At 43.6% G+C, this 13,943-nt stretch overlaps 2 protein-coding genes and 1 long non-coding RNA gene across 11 annotated transcripts; 2 read left to right on the plus strand and 1 right to left on the minus strand.

Moving 5' to 3' along the window:
* Positions 1-2,002: 2,002 nt before the first annotated feature.
* On the minus strand, positions 2,003-6,362 carry LOC123413274. 2 transcript variants are annotated; one of them, XR_006613715.1, is made up of 4 exons: positions 5,840-6,362; positions 5,593-5,754; positions 2,470-2,613; positions 2,003-2,199 (listed from the first exon to the last, which is right to left on the minus strand). It is a non-coding gene; the product is annotated as an uncharacterized LOC123413274 (long non-coding RNA). The 2 variants fall into 2 exon arrangements; XR_006613716.1 differs by lacking the exon at positions 2,470-2,613.
* Positions 6,363-6,982: 620 nt separating this feature from the next.
* Positions 6,983-8,658, plus strand: LOC123408476 (pantothenate kinase 2-like). The gene is made up of 6 exons (XM_045101579.1): positions 6,983-7,102; positions 7,253-7,335; positions 7,538-7,654; positions 7,736-7,799; positions 8,110-8,256; positions 8,377-8,658. The coding sequence occupies exons 1-6, from the start codon at positions 6,983-6,985 to the stop codon at positions 8,527-8,529; spliced, it is 684 nt and encodes a 227-aa protein (XP_044957514.1). The 3' UTR covers positions 8,530-8,658.
* A 1,478-nt stretch (positions 8,659-10,136) lies between these two features.
* Positions 10,137-13,718, plus strand: LOC123412497. Of its 8 annotated transcripts, XM_045105449.1 has the most exons (6): positions 10,137-10,487; positions 10,621-10,748; positions 10,900-10,993; positions 11,123-11,278; positions 11,994-12,290; positions 13,094-13,718. In XM_045105449.1, exons 1-6 carry the CDS (start codon positions 10,294-10,296, stop codon positions 13,119-13,121), a joined length of 897 nt encoding a protein of 298 aa, XP_044961384.1. In that variant the 5' UTR covers positions 10,137-10,293; the 3' UTR covers positions 13,122-13,718. The 8 variants fall into 8 exon arrangements, 6 of the variants coding, with proteins under 6 accessions (XP_044961384.1, XP_044961379.1, XP_044961382.1 ...); XM_045105444.1 differs by having other exon boundaries at positions 10,137-10,748; XM_045105447.1 differs by having other exon boundaries at positions 10,137-10,748; positions 13,106-13,718.
* Positions 13,719-13,943: the final 225 nt, after the last annotated feature.

Raw genomic sequence — 13,943 nt, forward strand, 5'->3', positions numbered from 1 at the left:
ATAACTAGGTCAACATTGTAAATGATAGTTTCATCCTCAACTTTAATTGGTTCTTAAACTTCCTCTTTCATAGATGGATGATATTTAAACCATTTCTCTTTAGGGAGATCAACATGAGTAGCAAAGGTTTCATAAAATAAGGCTACTATCTCACAATCAAGTCCATATTTAGTGCTAAAATCATTGAAAGCATCAATATTCATAAAAGATTTAACACAATCAAACTAAAGTTTTATACCTGGCTCTTTACCTTCATTGAGTTCCCAATCTTTAGAGTTGCGTTTAATTCTTTCCGAAAGATCCCACCTGAATTCAATAGTATTCTTCATAAAATAACCAGAACAAGAAGTATCGAGCATGATTCTATCATTATGAGAAAGCCGTGCATAAAAATTCCGAACAATAATTTCTCTCAGGAGCTCATGATTGTGGCATGAATATAACATTGACTTAAGCCTCCCCCAAGCTAGAGCGATACTTTCTCCTTCGCGAGGCCAAATATTATAGATAAAATTCCGATCACGATGAACAAGATGCATAGGATAAAGTTTTTGGTGAAACTCCAATTGCAATCGACTCTAGTTCCAAGATCCTGTATCATCACATAGCCTATACCATGTCAATGCTTTTACCACCAAATATAAAGGGAAACCCTTCTTCTTGACTTCATCTCCGAATAAACGTGCAAGCTTAAATAATTGACAAACTTCATCCACATAGATTAGGTGCATATCGGGATGCTTTCTTCCATCTCCTGCATAAGGATTAGCTAGTAGTTTATCTATCATGAATTTCATAATAATCATTTTCAGTAGGTTCAGGGACAACACTTGGTGTTTCCGGTCGAGGTGAAGATACCCCGGACAAACCCCTCAAAGGATTATTTTCCATAGAGACAAGTGGTTATAAATTTCAGCACATAATATAAATTTCCCTTACCAAATTCCGCTTATCAAAGACGTTTCACTCGCCGTCAATGGAGGCAGAAAAGAGTCTTAATGACCCACAAGTATAGGGGTTCAACCGTAGCCCTTTCGATAAGTAAGAGTGTCAAACCCAGCGAGGAGCAAAAGGAACCGACAAGCGGTTTTCAGCAAGGTAATTTCCGCAAGCAGTGAAATAGCACTAACAAGTTGTTTGATAGCAAGACAATTATAAAAAGTAACAAGTAGCAAAAGTAACAATAAGTGCAGCAAGGTAGCCTAATCCTTTTGTGGCAAAGGGCAAGCCAGAACAGTTTCTTATAATAGGCAAAGCATTCTTGAGGGCACACGTGAATTTCATCTAGTCACTTTTGTCATGTCGGGTTAATTCACGTTCGGTACTTTGATAATTTGATATGTGGATGGACCGGTGCTTGGGTGCTATTCTTATTTGAATAAGCCTCCTGCTTATGATTAACCCTCCCTCAAGCATCCGCAACTACGAGAAAAGTATTAAGAATAAATTCTAACCTTAGCATTAAACATTGGGATCCAAATCAGCCCCTTACGGAATATCACATAAACTGGGGTTTAAGTTTTTGTCACTATCGCAACCAATCATCTAATAACTACTCCACAATGCATTTCCTTTGGCCCAAAGATGATGAAGTGTTAGGTAGTCGACGTTCACATAACACCACTAAAGGAATCACAACATTCATATCATCAAAATATCAAACGAATATCAACTTTACATGACTACTTGCAACATGACTTCTCCCGTGGCCTCAAGAACAAAAGTAACTACTCACAAGTGATAAACATGCTCAGGATCAAAAAGGTATTAAATAGCATATTGGATCTGAACATACGATCTTCCACCAAATAAACCACAAAGCATCAACTATAAGATGTAATCAACACTACTAGTCATCCCAGGTACCAATCTAAGGTTCCAGTACAAGATTGAACACAAGAGATGAACTAGGGTTTTGAGAGGAGATGATGATGTTGAAGATGTTGATGAAGATTGGCCTCCACAAGATGAGAGGGTTGTTGGTGATGATGGAGGGGAAGGGGGGCTGGCGCGCCCTGGTGCCTAATGGCCACCTGGCTGCCCCCTCTGGTACTTCTTTCTTCCATTATTTTTTATCTATTCAATAAAAATTCTTCGTGGAGTTTCAACCCATTTGGAGATGTGCAGAATAGGTATCTCGCGCGTAGCTTTTTCAGGTCCAGAATTCCATTTACCGGCATTCCCCCTCTTGGTGTAAACCTTACATATTATGAGAGAAAAGGTATTAGAATTACTCCATAAAATAGTATAATGCATAAAAACACTATAAATAACAGGAGCAAAACATGATGCAAAATGGACGTATCATACAACAATAATGTTCAACAAGTTCAGTAAGAGGTTAAAACGATTTCATCAGAAACATTGTTTAACTTGTTTAAGGTTAACCCGATTTCACTTTCATCGCATATTCAGATCTGCGGCAGTACTATTACTTGACATATCACAATTTCTTTGTTGTTGATATACCGTGTTTCTCTTCGTCGCGTACACTTGATTTATATATCCATCCCTGGAGTAGATGGATGGATGGGAATATTATAAAGTCAGCAGCAATTCTTTCCAATGCATGTTCTTTCTCGCCTGTCTGTTTGTCCACCTTTGATGTTGAACCTGAAGCAGCAAGTTGTGGTGGAGGGCTTTCAGTTTCATTTAAAGTGTAGTGTAGAGAGCATTATTACAATGTGAAAGTTGGAAACCATCAGAAAATCAATAAGTTGTGATGACTTTCTAGTAGCTGCAGTGCACAAGGAAATTAACAAGTTGTGATGACTTCTTTGATGGTCCGCATATCATATACTCCATAAACAAGATTGTTTAATCATCTATGGTCAATATTCACAAAATCATGACAAACAGTAAACCATAAGAGGTCTACTGTAATCAGTTAAACTGACAGAGGTGGCCATCAATAAACCTGGAACAATAAACCTGACAGAGGCAACCATCAATAAACCTGGGTGCATATAATTCAGTTAGGTACATATAAATTCAGTTAAGTGCTTATAAAAGCACTTAAATTTAAATGACTACTCCTATTCACAATAGCTTATTTTCATTCCTTTTTGAAATCATCTTTCATCTTCACATCTTCAGGAGAACATGGATCTCCCAGACCTCAACTTCACTCCATGTGTAGAACATGACGATGAAATGGATAAAGATGTAGGAAATCAAATGGAAGAAGATCTAGGAGATGAAATGGAAGGATATGCAACTGATAAAATGGAAGGAGATGAAATTTTTCATGATTGAGGTACTTCTTTCATTATTTCATCACTTGATCATATCATCTCCTGCTCATTTCATCATGTCATCTTTGTTGTATTTCTTGGTGCAGGTGTTGAGCAAGTTGCTAAAAGATATAGAACCGTCAATGACTAGCAAAAAATTGTTGCTTATGTAGCATTGCATACACTGTGTATGAGCAGAGGAAGAATTTTTAAGAGAATTAACATGCAAGACATTGCATTTTTTTGGACTAGGTGTCTGGAATATACAAAGAATTTGGAGGAGAGCAATGTTTCAAATCAAACAAGGTCGGGAACTGGATGTTTCTAATCATAAAAGAGGAAATTGTGGAAGAAAACCTAAGAATATTAACCTAGAACAATTCCTAACAATTCCACTAAAACAGGAGATCTACAATTAGGTCACTAGCTTGGCAGTCGGGATGTAGCCCTACCATGCTCCATAGGAAGTTCATGCTTAAGTTGATAAGGAGGCATGCAAACTGTGTGAAGACGACGCTAAAGGAAAATAATAAGAAGGATAGGATGAAATTTTGCTTGTCGATGCTTGATGAGGCAACAAAAACTATTGCAATGCCTAAGTTCAAGACTATGCATAATGTTGTGCATATTGATGAGACGTGGTTTAACATGACCAACAAGAATAAAACGTATTATCTCCTCGATGGAGAGGAAGAGCCTACAAGGCCTATACATGGTAGTTGTATTGGCAAGGTGATGTTCTTGACATCCGCTGCGAGGCCAAGGTGGGATAGTGAAGGAAATGTGACCTTCTCTGAAAAAATCGGTATTTTGCCGTTTGTAAAAGAAGTTCCCGCTCAGAGGAGATGTGACAATAGGCCCAGAGGTACAATAGAGACAAAGTCAATAGAAGTCGGTAAAAAAGTGATGAGGGAGTTCTTGATAGAGAAGGTCTTGCCAGCGATACAAGCTGTTTGGCCTGAAAGTGATGTTGGGCAGATCATCTATATACAACAGGATAATGCTTGTGTTGAGGCTCTGATGATGTTGTTGAGTTTGCGTTGCTTGTGTTGAGGCTCTGATGATGTTGTTGAGGTTGCGTTGCTTGTGTTGAGGCTCTGATGATCTTGTTGAGGCTGTGCTGCTTGTGTTGAGGCTCTGATGCTTGTGTTGAGGCTCTAATGATCATGTTGAGGTTGTGTTGCTTGTGTTATGGCTCTGATGATCTTGTTGAGGCTGTGTTGCTTGTGTTGAGGCTGTGATGATCTTGTTGAGGCTGTGTTACTTGTGTTGAGGCACTTATGTTGAGACTATGTTGAGGCACTTATGTTGAGACTATGTTGAGGCTCTGATGCTTGTGTTGAGACTATGTTGTTTGTGTGGAGTATGTTGGAGTATGTGTAACTCCATTTTGTGATTCTTACTCCATTTGAGTTTTAAAGGAAAGATTTTAGTTTAATTAATTAAAGGAAATGTTTTAGTTTAATTAATTAAAGGGAATGTTTTAGTTTAACTAATTAAAGGAAATGTTTCAGTTTAATTAATTAAAGGAAATGTTTCAGTTTAATTAATTAAAGGGAATGTTTTAGTTTAACTAATTAAAGGAAATGTTTCAGTTTAATTAATTAAAGAAAATATTTTAGTTTAATTAATTAAAGGAAATGTTTTTGTTTAATTAATTAAATAAAATGTTTTAGTTTAATTAATTAAAGGAAATGTTTGAGTTTATTTAATTAAAGGAGAATGTTTTAGTTTAATCATGCTCAATAAGGTAGGGAGAAGGAGAGAAGAAAGAGAAGGGGAAGAAGAGAGCTATCAGTGACATTACACTATCAGTACACTAGGTGGATTTCCCTAAATATTTTCAGTAAACACACATTCAAGCAAATGAAAACCATGGCCAAAATTAAATTTGATTCAGAACTTGAGCGGATCATAGGAGCTTACCCACCCATTGGTTCACAAGGAACTAAAGCATATACTGCTAAATACTCCACACTAAACATATATGGTCACCTGGATATGCAGCAGAGCATATACTGCTAAATACAGATGTTAACAAATGGAGTAATTCATTAACATTGATTTATTGTTAGCAAATGTGCTCATTAAATGGATTTCTTTGATTTTCTTAGGTAAAACTGTACATTGACACCAAGAAAGAACATCATGGTCATGTAGGCATTCAGGATTTCTGTGAGCATTGAAATTATTGGAGTACTGAATAATGAAAAGGATTTCAGGATTCAGATAAGGAGTGAGCAATGATTTACTCCTATCGATTTCAGGATTCACGTACTCAAGAGTAGGTTGGTGATTAGTCGGGCTTGGGCATGTGTAAAAAAAGTTCGGTCAATTGGAAAATTGGGCATGTGCATACCCTCGTAGGAGCAGCAGTTCACCAGGGCGCCGAGCAGTGCCTCGTCGTAGGCTGCGATGTCCAAACCCAACCATCACAACGGTCGCCTCCCCTTCGGTCGTGCCGCGCCACACCTCCTCCGTTGTCGCGGTTAGGGCGCCCTCGTCGCCCACTAGGACCAGCCTGTACGCGTCCGCGCTTACATTCAGAACCGAACAACAGGAAGAAAAGGGGAACAACGACAAGTCGACAATGTGAGAGGGAGTACGTGCAGCGGTGCCTGGCGAGGCCGACGGCGACCCCCCGCGACCCTCCACCCCTGCACGCGAGCAGCACCCGCTTCACCCTTCATCTTCTCAACAGCAACGACCACTTGTGTCAAGTGCGTCGTCGCCAACGAACATTGCTCCGTCGCCCACAAGATCGCCTCCGCACCGCATCCAACGCCTCTGACTCCAGAACGAGAGCAGGTGCACGCCAATCAAGCGGTGGCGCACACATATCCAGTGCCTCTGTCTCCTAGAAGCTCGCCGCTGGAGAAAAAAAAATCCAAGCTTTGACCTTAGATGTGGGGTGTGACTCGAGTGGGGTGCGAGTGGAGGCGGGAGAAAGATGGCGGCAACGGGGAGAGATGGTGACCGGTGAGGTGGGCAAGGCCGTGGACGGCGAGGTGGGCAAGGTGGTTGCCGGCGAGGTGGGCGAGGTGGTTGCAGGCGAGGTGGGCGAGAAGAGAGAGGCGACGGGCACAGGACCGGGCCGGCAAAATTTATGGCCCTGTGGCAAACGCTAAAATGAGGCCTCTACTTTTTCGGAAAATTAAAACTACTATACATTCAAGTTATCTAATATAACTCCTTTATGATGTTGAACTAAATCCTCTATTTTTTTCTAAAAGATCTTATATTTCTAGTAACCAGATTCATATTTTCTGGTTCTTGAAACATAAGATGTCTAAACCAATTATTAATATAAAAGAGTATAAATGTTGGAAAAACAAGACTAAAGGGATAAACAACCAACAGTTAGCATCAAACTATTTATAGAATTGGGACTGCTGAACTCACGGACCTAAAACTTGGCCTGATCGAACTGTCCCTCGCCTCTCTTTTAGTCCATCTTACTTTATTAACAGAAATTTATCTGTACTAATAAAAGTACGAGAGGCAGATCTAACTATAGATCTGAAGCGTTTAATCATGTCATCAACGGTCTAGATGCTTCATTAACGAAAGTAACTCAATTCTCGTTAGCGCTAATCCCCCGCTTCTTCGCGTCCCACACGTCCTCGGTCAACCACTCCCGCTCCAAACACAACCAACCCCTCCTCGATCCAATCTGGCTGCTACCTCCGTCCCCCATGCCACGCCGGCGACCTCCGCCCCCATGCCACGTTGGTGCCTTCCTTCAACCGATGGAAGAAGCGGCGGAGGAGCAAGCAGCCGCGCCGTCCGTCGCGGAGTTCGGGGACGCGGCGGAGAACGGGATGGAGGAGGAGGGAGCCTCTGCTTCCGCGGCGGCGGAGGAGGACGCTGCTGCTGCTGAGGCGGCGACGGCGGCGTACTCGTGGCTTGAGCTCCTATATTCACGGTTCTATCGGCGTTAAAATTGGCATAGCAGTGAATTTAAGTGTATGTGTAAACTTGAAAAGTATCTCTGTACTAAACACTAATACTGTTTGCAGACGGTTGCCAGCGAAGGTGGGACTGATGACGCAAAACGGCGTGGAGATGCGTTTGCACATGCCTTTTCTGCTCATTTGGCAAGGTACACAATTGTAGTTGCATGCCATTGGTGTTTGGCTGCCACAACTATGGCTTGGCACACTCGCGGTGCCATTTTTCTTGGCCACGACTTAGCCAATATTTTTGACATACTTAACATACTGTTCGGTTTTGACCAAACAGCCATAGTGTAAACTGTATTGCATGCTATCGCTTTGTTGCCTTACTTATGTGTTAAAGTTTAGGTTGACTGAGGAGCCTGCTGCTTATGGGAAGTTTGGTTTAGCCAACCTGTTGGAGTTGAGAGAAGAATGTTTGAGAGAATTTCAATTTTTCGATCCATATGTTAGTATCAAGCAAAGGTTAGTTCATAACCTCTTCATGGTTCTCGGTAAATATCTCTACTCTAGCTACTTCAATTGTTTGATGCTTTCTGCATGAAGGGAAAATGAAGCTTCACTGGCTATTTTACCTGATCTACTCATGGAACTTGATAGTATGGATGAGGTATGAGAGAATGTTTCCCTTCTTTATCCATTGGCACAGCGCGTAGATGTTTTTTTTAAAATTTTGGTTAATATCGCAGCAAAAAAATAATAAAAATTTCATAAACTGCCACATATTGTGTAACTGAGAATCAGATCTGTTCTGGCCCCATCCGCCAGTGCCACGGTAAGCAGTTTTTTGTTGATTTTTTTGCTTGCATGCTTCTGTGACAGTCACATGCTGCTGGCCGGTAGTTCAGCAATCTACACTCAGTTTCATCTCTAGAATTATGAATTCGTCTGAGTTTTACTTTTATGCTCGATGTTTTCAGGAAGATAGATTGCTTGCGCTAATTGAAGGTGTCCTTGTTGCAAAAATATTTGATTGGGGGTCTAAAGCTTGCGTGGACCTTTACAATCAAGGAACCATAATAGAAATTTATCGCATGAGCCGCAAAAAGATGCAACGTCCTTGGCGGGCAAGTATTCCAAGTCTCAAATTCAAATGTTATTGCAATGCACGAGTTACCCAAATTATATTTTACGAGTTATACTAATATATGACCAGATAATTGTAATGATGGTATCTTTTGTTTCAGATTGATGACTTCGATACGTTCAAAAGTAGAATGCTTAAGAAGGATCAGCCATACAAAAGAGCACTTATTTCTGTTGATAACGCATGTGCTGATGTGGTCCTAGGAATGCTTCCTTTAGCACGAGAATTTCTATGCCGTGGGGTTGAGGTATAAATTGAGAGTATGAAAATAAGAACACATTTTGCTAGGTTTGCAACACATTATAGTTTGAATTGAAAAGAACAAACGCTCTGCTGTTTCAAGAGATTGCATCATGGACCGGAGACAAGCAATATATTGCATGCCATAGTGTGTAATTTACATTCATGTTGTCCTTACTTGAAAATATAGACTGTATGCCAGATCTGGAAATTTTATTTTATTTGCATAAACCAGACTGAAAGACTGAATGCCGGAACTGATAGAAAGATGACTTCCCCAGTTTGAGCAACGTTGTGAAATAACCATTCAATGATTACTCTTTCTACTGCTACTCAGACACTCAGCATAAGCTGGTAACCAAATGCTGATTCTGCAGGTAGTTCTGGTTGCAAATTTGTTGCCGGCTTTGAACGATATTACGACTATTGAACTTTCAGAAATTGTAGCTGAAGCTGCAAAGGTACAAAGTGAATGGAAATTTGTTCTCCTTGGCCATCCTAGCTGTTTTATCTACTGATGCATCTGGCTTATGCTTTATTGGTTGTTATGTGTCGCAGCACTGTGGTATCCTTCGAAAAGCTGCAGAAGCAGGCGGACTGATAGTCGATGCTATGGCTGGCATCCAAGATGATACCAAGGATGAACCGGCGTCAGTGCCACTAATGGTCGTGGAGAATGGATGTGGCAGTCCGTGTATTGATTTCCGGCAGGTTAGCTCGGAGCTTGCAGCTGCCGCCAAAGATGTTGATCTGGTAAGGGGACTTGCTCTTTGAGCTGAATGTATTTCCTTGTGTGCAATAATCAGCTGGGGAGTTGTTTGATTTGTTGGTTTTGGCTGTGAACGTTATGCAGTTGATCTTAGAGGGCATGGGACGGTCACTGCATACCAACCTGAATACCCGTTTCAAGTGCGATGCTCTGAAGTTACTTCTTTTCTACAGTGCTGATTTGTTTGATGTATGATGACAAACTTGATCCTGGCCTTGTAGTCACACTAAATGGCAGCATAACTTGACTCTAATAGTACAGATTAAAAGCACGAGAGAGCAGATCCAACTCACAATTTGAAACGTCTAATCTCTTAATCAACGGCCTAATGACGTTGCTAACGAAACTCTCGTTAACAAAAACGCCTCCCTCGCAACTACCCCGTATCGATCGATCCTAAAAAAACTCTTCGTGTGAACCGCTACTGCAGATCACACGAAAACAATCTTCTCTCGCAGACGCTCCCCGCCGCCGTCCCGTGCTCTCCCCGCCGCCACCATGCACGCACGCTCGGTGCAGCCCCGCCCCGCCCCGCGTGCTCCTCGCCGCCGCCGCGCGCTCTCCCCGCCGCCGCCGCCACGCACGCACGCTCGGTGCCGCCCTGCCCCGCCCCGCATGCTCCTCGCCGCCGCGCGCTCCCCGCCGCTGCCCCGCGCTCGCTCGGTGCCGCCCCGCCCCGCCCCGCGTGCTCCTCGCCGCCGCCGCCGCCGCGCGCTCTCCCCGCCGCAGCCACCACGCACGCACGCTCGGTGCCGCCCCGCCCCGCCCCGCGTGCTCCTCGCCGCCGCCGCCACTCGCCCCGCTCGTCCCGCGCCGCGCCGCGCCCCGCTCGCCCCTCGCCGTGTCGCGCCCCCCTTGGCCGCTGCCGCGCCCGCGCCCCCTACGCCGGCCGACCTGGGTTGCGCCGGCCTAATCTACACCCGGAAGAGGCCGCACGGCCCCTGACGCCTGTCGACCTGGGGTTGCGCCCGCCGATTTTCCTGCTGTCGAGGACACCGCTGCCGTCTGATGTGCGGTGAGAAGGCATCTCCTGGTGGAGCTTGGTTTGGAAGGCACTGGGAGGAGGAGCGCCATGGAGCCGGTGGTTCTACAGCCTTTGGATGGCGCGCGGCAGCACCACCGTGTTGCTCGTCCTTCACCGGGACGCATCACTGCTGCTCTCCGCCTCTTCATCTGCCATGGCTGCCCAACCACACGAGAGGGTGAGCATGAGCCGCCGGAAAACCACACCAGAGTCCCCCCTCACTCGCCTTCACTTGCTCGTATGCCACCTCTGGTTAGAGTTGGGAGCACTGCCGAGTCGTTGAGCAGTCCTCCTCTGCATTATTTGATCAGCTGCCCGAGATCGACCGTGCTAGCCATCGACTTCACTGCCTCCTCTACCCCGGAGGCCCGGACTGCAGCGGCAAGGCACTATGGTTCTCGTTTAGGCTGTCCACGAAGCGAGGACCCAGTATCTGCAGGTTTTCCCTACAATCGTGCCCACCATATGTTTGTTGAAATGCTTCCTTGCAGATATAGTTGGAACTTTTTCTCAACTGACCCATTAATTGTTCTTTGGTTTGTATATTCAGACTTGGATCATCGGATTATTCAATTCTTTTTGTGCTGCAGAACTACAGAAGTACTACTTGATCATTGCAGTGTCCTGTTCTGTGTATACCAATATCTCTAAACAGGAGTTTCCAGTATCTCTACAATTTCCTAGGTGAGCATCCCCAAATCCATCTCCTTTATTCCCTTCGGTTTCAATTTCCAGCAAGCTTGGCCCCTTTCCCTTTCTTTTTGAGATTATTATATGTGTGGTCTGATTTGCATCACACACTGCCAAATACAGTAGATATCATGGTGTGCGACATTTTTCCAGCAAGTTGGACAGGATGTTGCCAAATACAGTAGAAATCATGGAGTGCGACATTTTTAAGAGGCCACTTTTTGTCAAAATATGCAAGCTATATAATGTGTACATGGCGGTGTTACTGAATGAAAGGAGGTAATATCTTTGCTCTTTCTCAATTTAATGGTTTCTTCATGCCATATGGATTAATATGGGAAAATCCCACAGTCCAACTTTTTGAAGCTATGCGACAACTTTCTCCATATGCCATTCTTGGATACTGCATATTCCACTGCCTTGGAAGCTGCTAAACAATTTCTGTGTGGTGACCATGATATGAACTCTGTACGTCTTTTTCTAATAAACATGCTATGGTTTGTGTAGAATTCTTGTAAAAATTGAGTGACTTTTATTTACTGTGATGCTATCGATTTCTTAGGCCTAGAACATGGCACTAAAGTTAACCAATGCTAAAAAAATGAGGTCTGAGTGTTAAAAATTACCTTTCCAAAATCGATGATTTTTTGCTTCGTAAAGACAAGTGTTCAGAGGAAGTAAAGTATGTGGATATCGAAGAATTAATTGCTCTGATATGTGAAGCATCCTGTCAACCTAGCTGAATCATACATAAAACTGCAGGTTGGCTCTTGGCTAGAAATTATGCACCAAGCATCTCATTTGGTTTTGTTCCTTCTTAACCTAATGATTGCAGCTTCGGGAACAGATATAGCTTATGTATACTCTTGGGGTTTAATCACTCTAATCAACTATTATGATAGAATCAACTATTATGATAGAGCACATCTAAGGTACTAAATCATGCAGGGTTATATGCAGATTTGGTTGCCATTAAATGATGTCTGTACGACAGGCGGCTCCGGCGAGTCGGATGGACTGCGGCGGTTGCTGAGCTTCTCCATGGCCTGCTGCAGTTCCAAGGAGACACAACTTCGAAGGTGAGGAGGAGATATATAGAAGAACGGAAGGAAGGGAGAGGAGGAAGGGCAGGGCGTGGCGGCCTTGACGGTGAACCTCCGGTTGCGACGGACTCTGGCGAGAGGCGGCGCACCGCGTACGGCACCGCCGCAAGCCTACGGGGCGGCAGCGGCAGCTTGGAGCTGTGGGAGCTCGGCCCTTTGGATCGCATGCCAAAGGTTGTGCATATTGGGTACGTTTTGGTTGCTAGCAAACATGTCCATACAAAATATGGTCATGATTTATCCTGCTGTTGGTTAGTTCTGAAGTATTACCTATAAAATCAATGAATATTTCTATTTTGAGGCCACATGCATTTTGATTCTGTCAACACACCGAGATCCCTGTAGATAGAAACATAAGAAGAGGGCTGGTCCTCTGATCATTAACTGTAGGCCTTCAACGCCATTTAGGTTTGGGAGGGGTAGTAGATTTAAGTTAAGAAGAACATAGTGAGTGATGGATGGTCAGCAAGAAATAAATTTAAGTCGACGATGCTACCAATGGGAAGGACTACTAGCTCTTGTGCCCCTGCTCTTGGATCATCAGTGAAGCACATTTTTTCTGCAACTAGAAAGATGATGTTTAGGGAAGTCTTGCAACTATGAAGTTATTATGTTTACAACCTGTGATTGGCAACTTTCTTCCAAGATGCATGGCTCCTGTAGTATCCTCTCAGACAATATAAAAGCTTTTCCTATGCAACTTCATATAACATTCCAATATAAAAGCGTAATTTTGTCTGTTGTTTCCATATTGAACTTCTCCACCAGCTTTGATATGTGAAGCATCCTGTCAACCTAGCTGAATCATACATAAAACTGCAGGTTATCTCTCGGCTAGAAATTATGCACCAAGCATCTCATTTGGTTTTGTTCCTTCTCAACCTAATGATTGCAACTTCGGGAACACGTATAGCTTATGTATACTCTTGGGGGTTTAATCACTCTAATCAACTATTATAATAGAGCACAACTAAGGTACTAAATAATGCAGGGTTATATGCAGATTTGGTTGCCATTAAATGATGTCTGTACGACAGGCGGCTCCGGCGAGTCTGATGGACTGCGGCGGTTGCTGAGCTTCTCCATGGCCTGCTGCAGTTCCAAAGAGACACAACTTCGAAGGTGAGGAGGAGATATATAGAAGAACAGAAGGAAGGGAGAGGAGGAAGGGCAAGGGCGTGGCGGCCTTGACGGTGAACCTCCGGTTGCGACGGACTCTGGCGAGAGGCGACGCACCGCGTACGGCACCGACGCAAGCCTACGGGGCGGCAGCGGCAGCTTGGAGCTGTGGGAGCTCGGCCCTTTGGATCACATGCCAAAGGTTAGGCATATTGGGTACGTTTTGATTGCTAGCAAACCTGTCCATACAAAATATGGCCATGATTTATCCTGCTGTTGGTTAGTTCTGAAGTATTACCTGTAAAATCAATGAATATTTCTATTTTGAGGCCACATGTATTTTGATTCTGTCAACACACTGAGATCCATGTAGATAGAAACATAAGAACAGGGCTGGTCCTCTGATCATTAACTGTAGGCCTTCAACGCCCATTTAGGCTTGGGAGGGGTAGTAGATTTAAGTTAAGAAAAACATAGTGATTGATGATGACAGTTAAGACGTGCGTTACACGTGCCTGCGTACTAGTCAGCAGAAAAGGAAAAGTAACAACAAGCGAGTAAACACATATTCAGAAGGATGTAGTGATGTTGATTAGTTGATTTGATTAAGTGGATTTAGCGCATCGTCGGAATACAGCCGTGTGCATGTCCTATTTACCTGCTGGTTGTTGCTGTCGGCTGGTGCCGGTGGCCGCCGTTCCTCTGCTGCGTCGTCAGGTTGC

The sequence above is a fragment of the Hordeum vulgare genome, chromosome 7H (assembly GCF_904849725.1).
Source record: "Hordeum vulgare subsp. vulgare chromosome 7H, MorexV3_pseudomolecules_assembly, whole genome shotgun sequence".
In the NCBI taxonomy this organism is placed as follows: Eukaryota; Viridiplantae; Streptophyta; class Magnoliopsida; order Poales; family Poaceae; genus Hordeum; species Hordeum vulgare.

Coding starts and splice junctions, on each gene's coding strand:
- LOC123408476 (XM_045101579.1), top strand. CDS start 6,983: ATGGAAGAAGCGGCGGAGGAGCAAGCAGCCGCGCCGTCCGTCGCGGAG. Junction 7,655..7,735: donor TATGTTAGTATCAAGCAAAG/GTTAGTTCATAA, acceptor TTCTGCATGAAG/GGAAAATGAAGCTTCACTGG. Junction 8,257..8,376: donor AGATGCAACGTCCTTGGCGG/GCAAGTATTCCA, acceptor CTTTTGTTTCAG/ATTGATGACTTCGATACGTT.
- LOC123412497 (XM_045105444.1), top strand. CDS start 10,358: ATGGAGCCGGTGGTTCTACAGCCTTTGGATGGCGCGCGGCAGCACCAC. Junction 10,749..10,899: donor CGAGGACCCAGTATCTGCAG/GTTTTCCCTACA, acceptor TTTGTGCTGCAG/AACTACAGAAGTACTACTTG. Junction 11,279..11,993: donor GTGTTACTGAATGAAAGGAG/GTAATATCTTTG, acceptor TCTGTACGACAG/GCGGCTCCGGCGAGTCGGAT.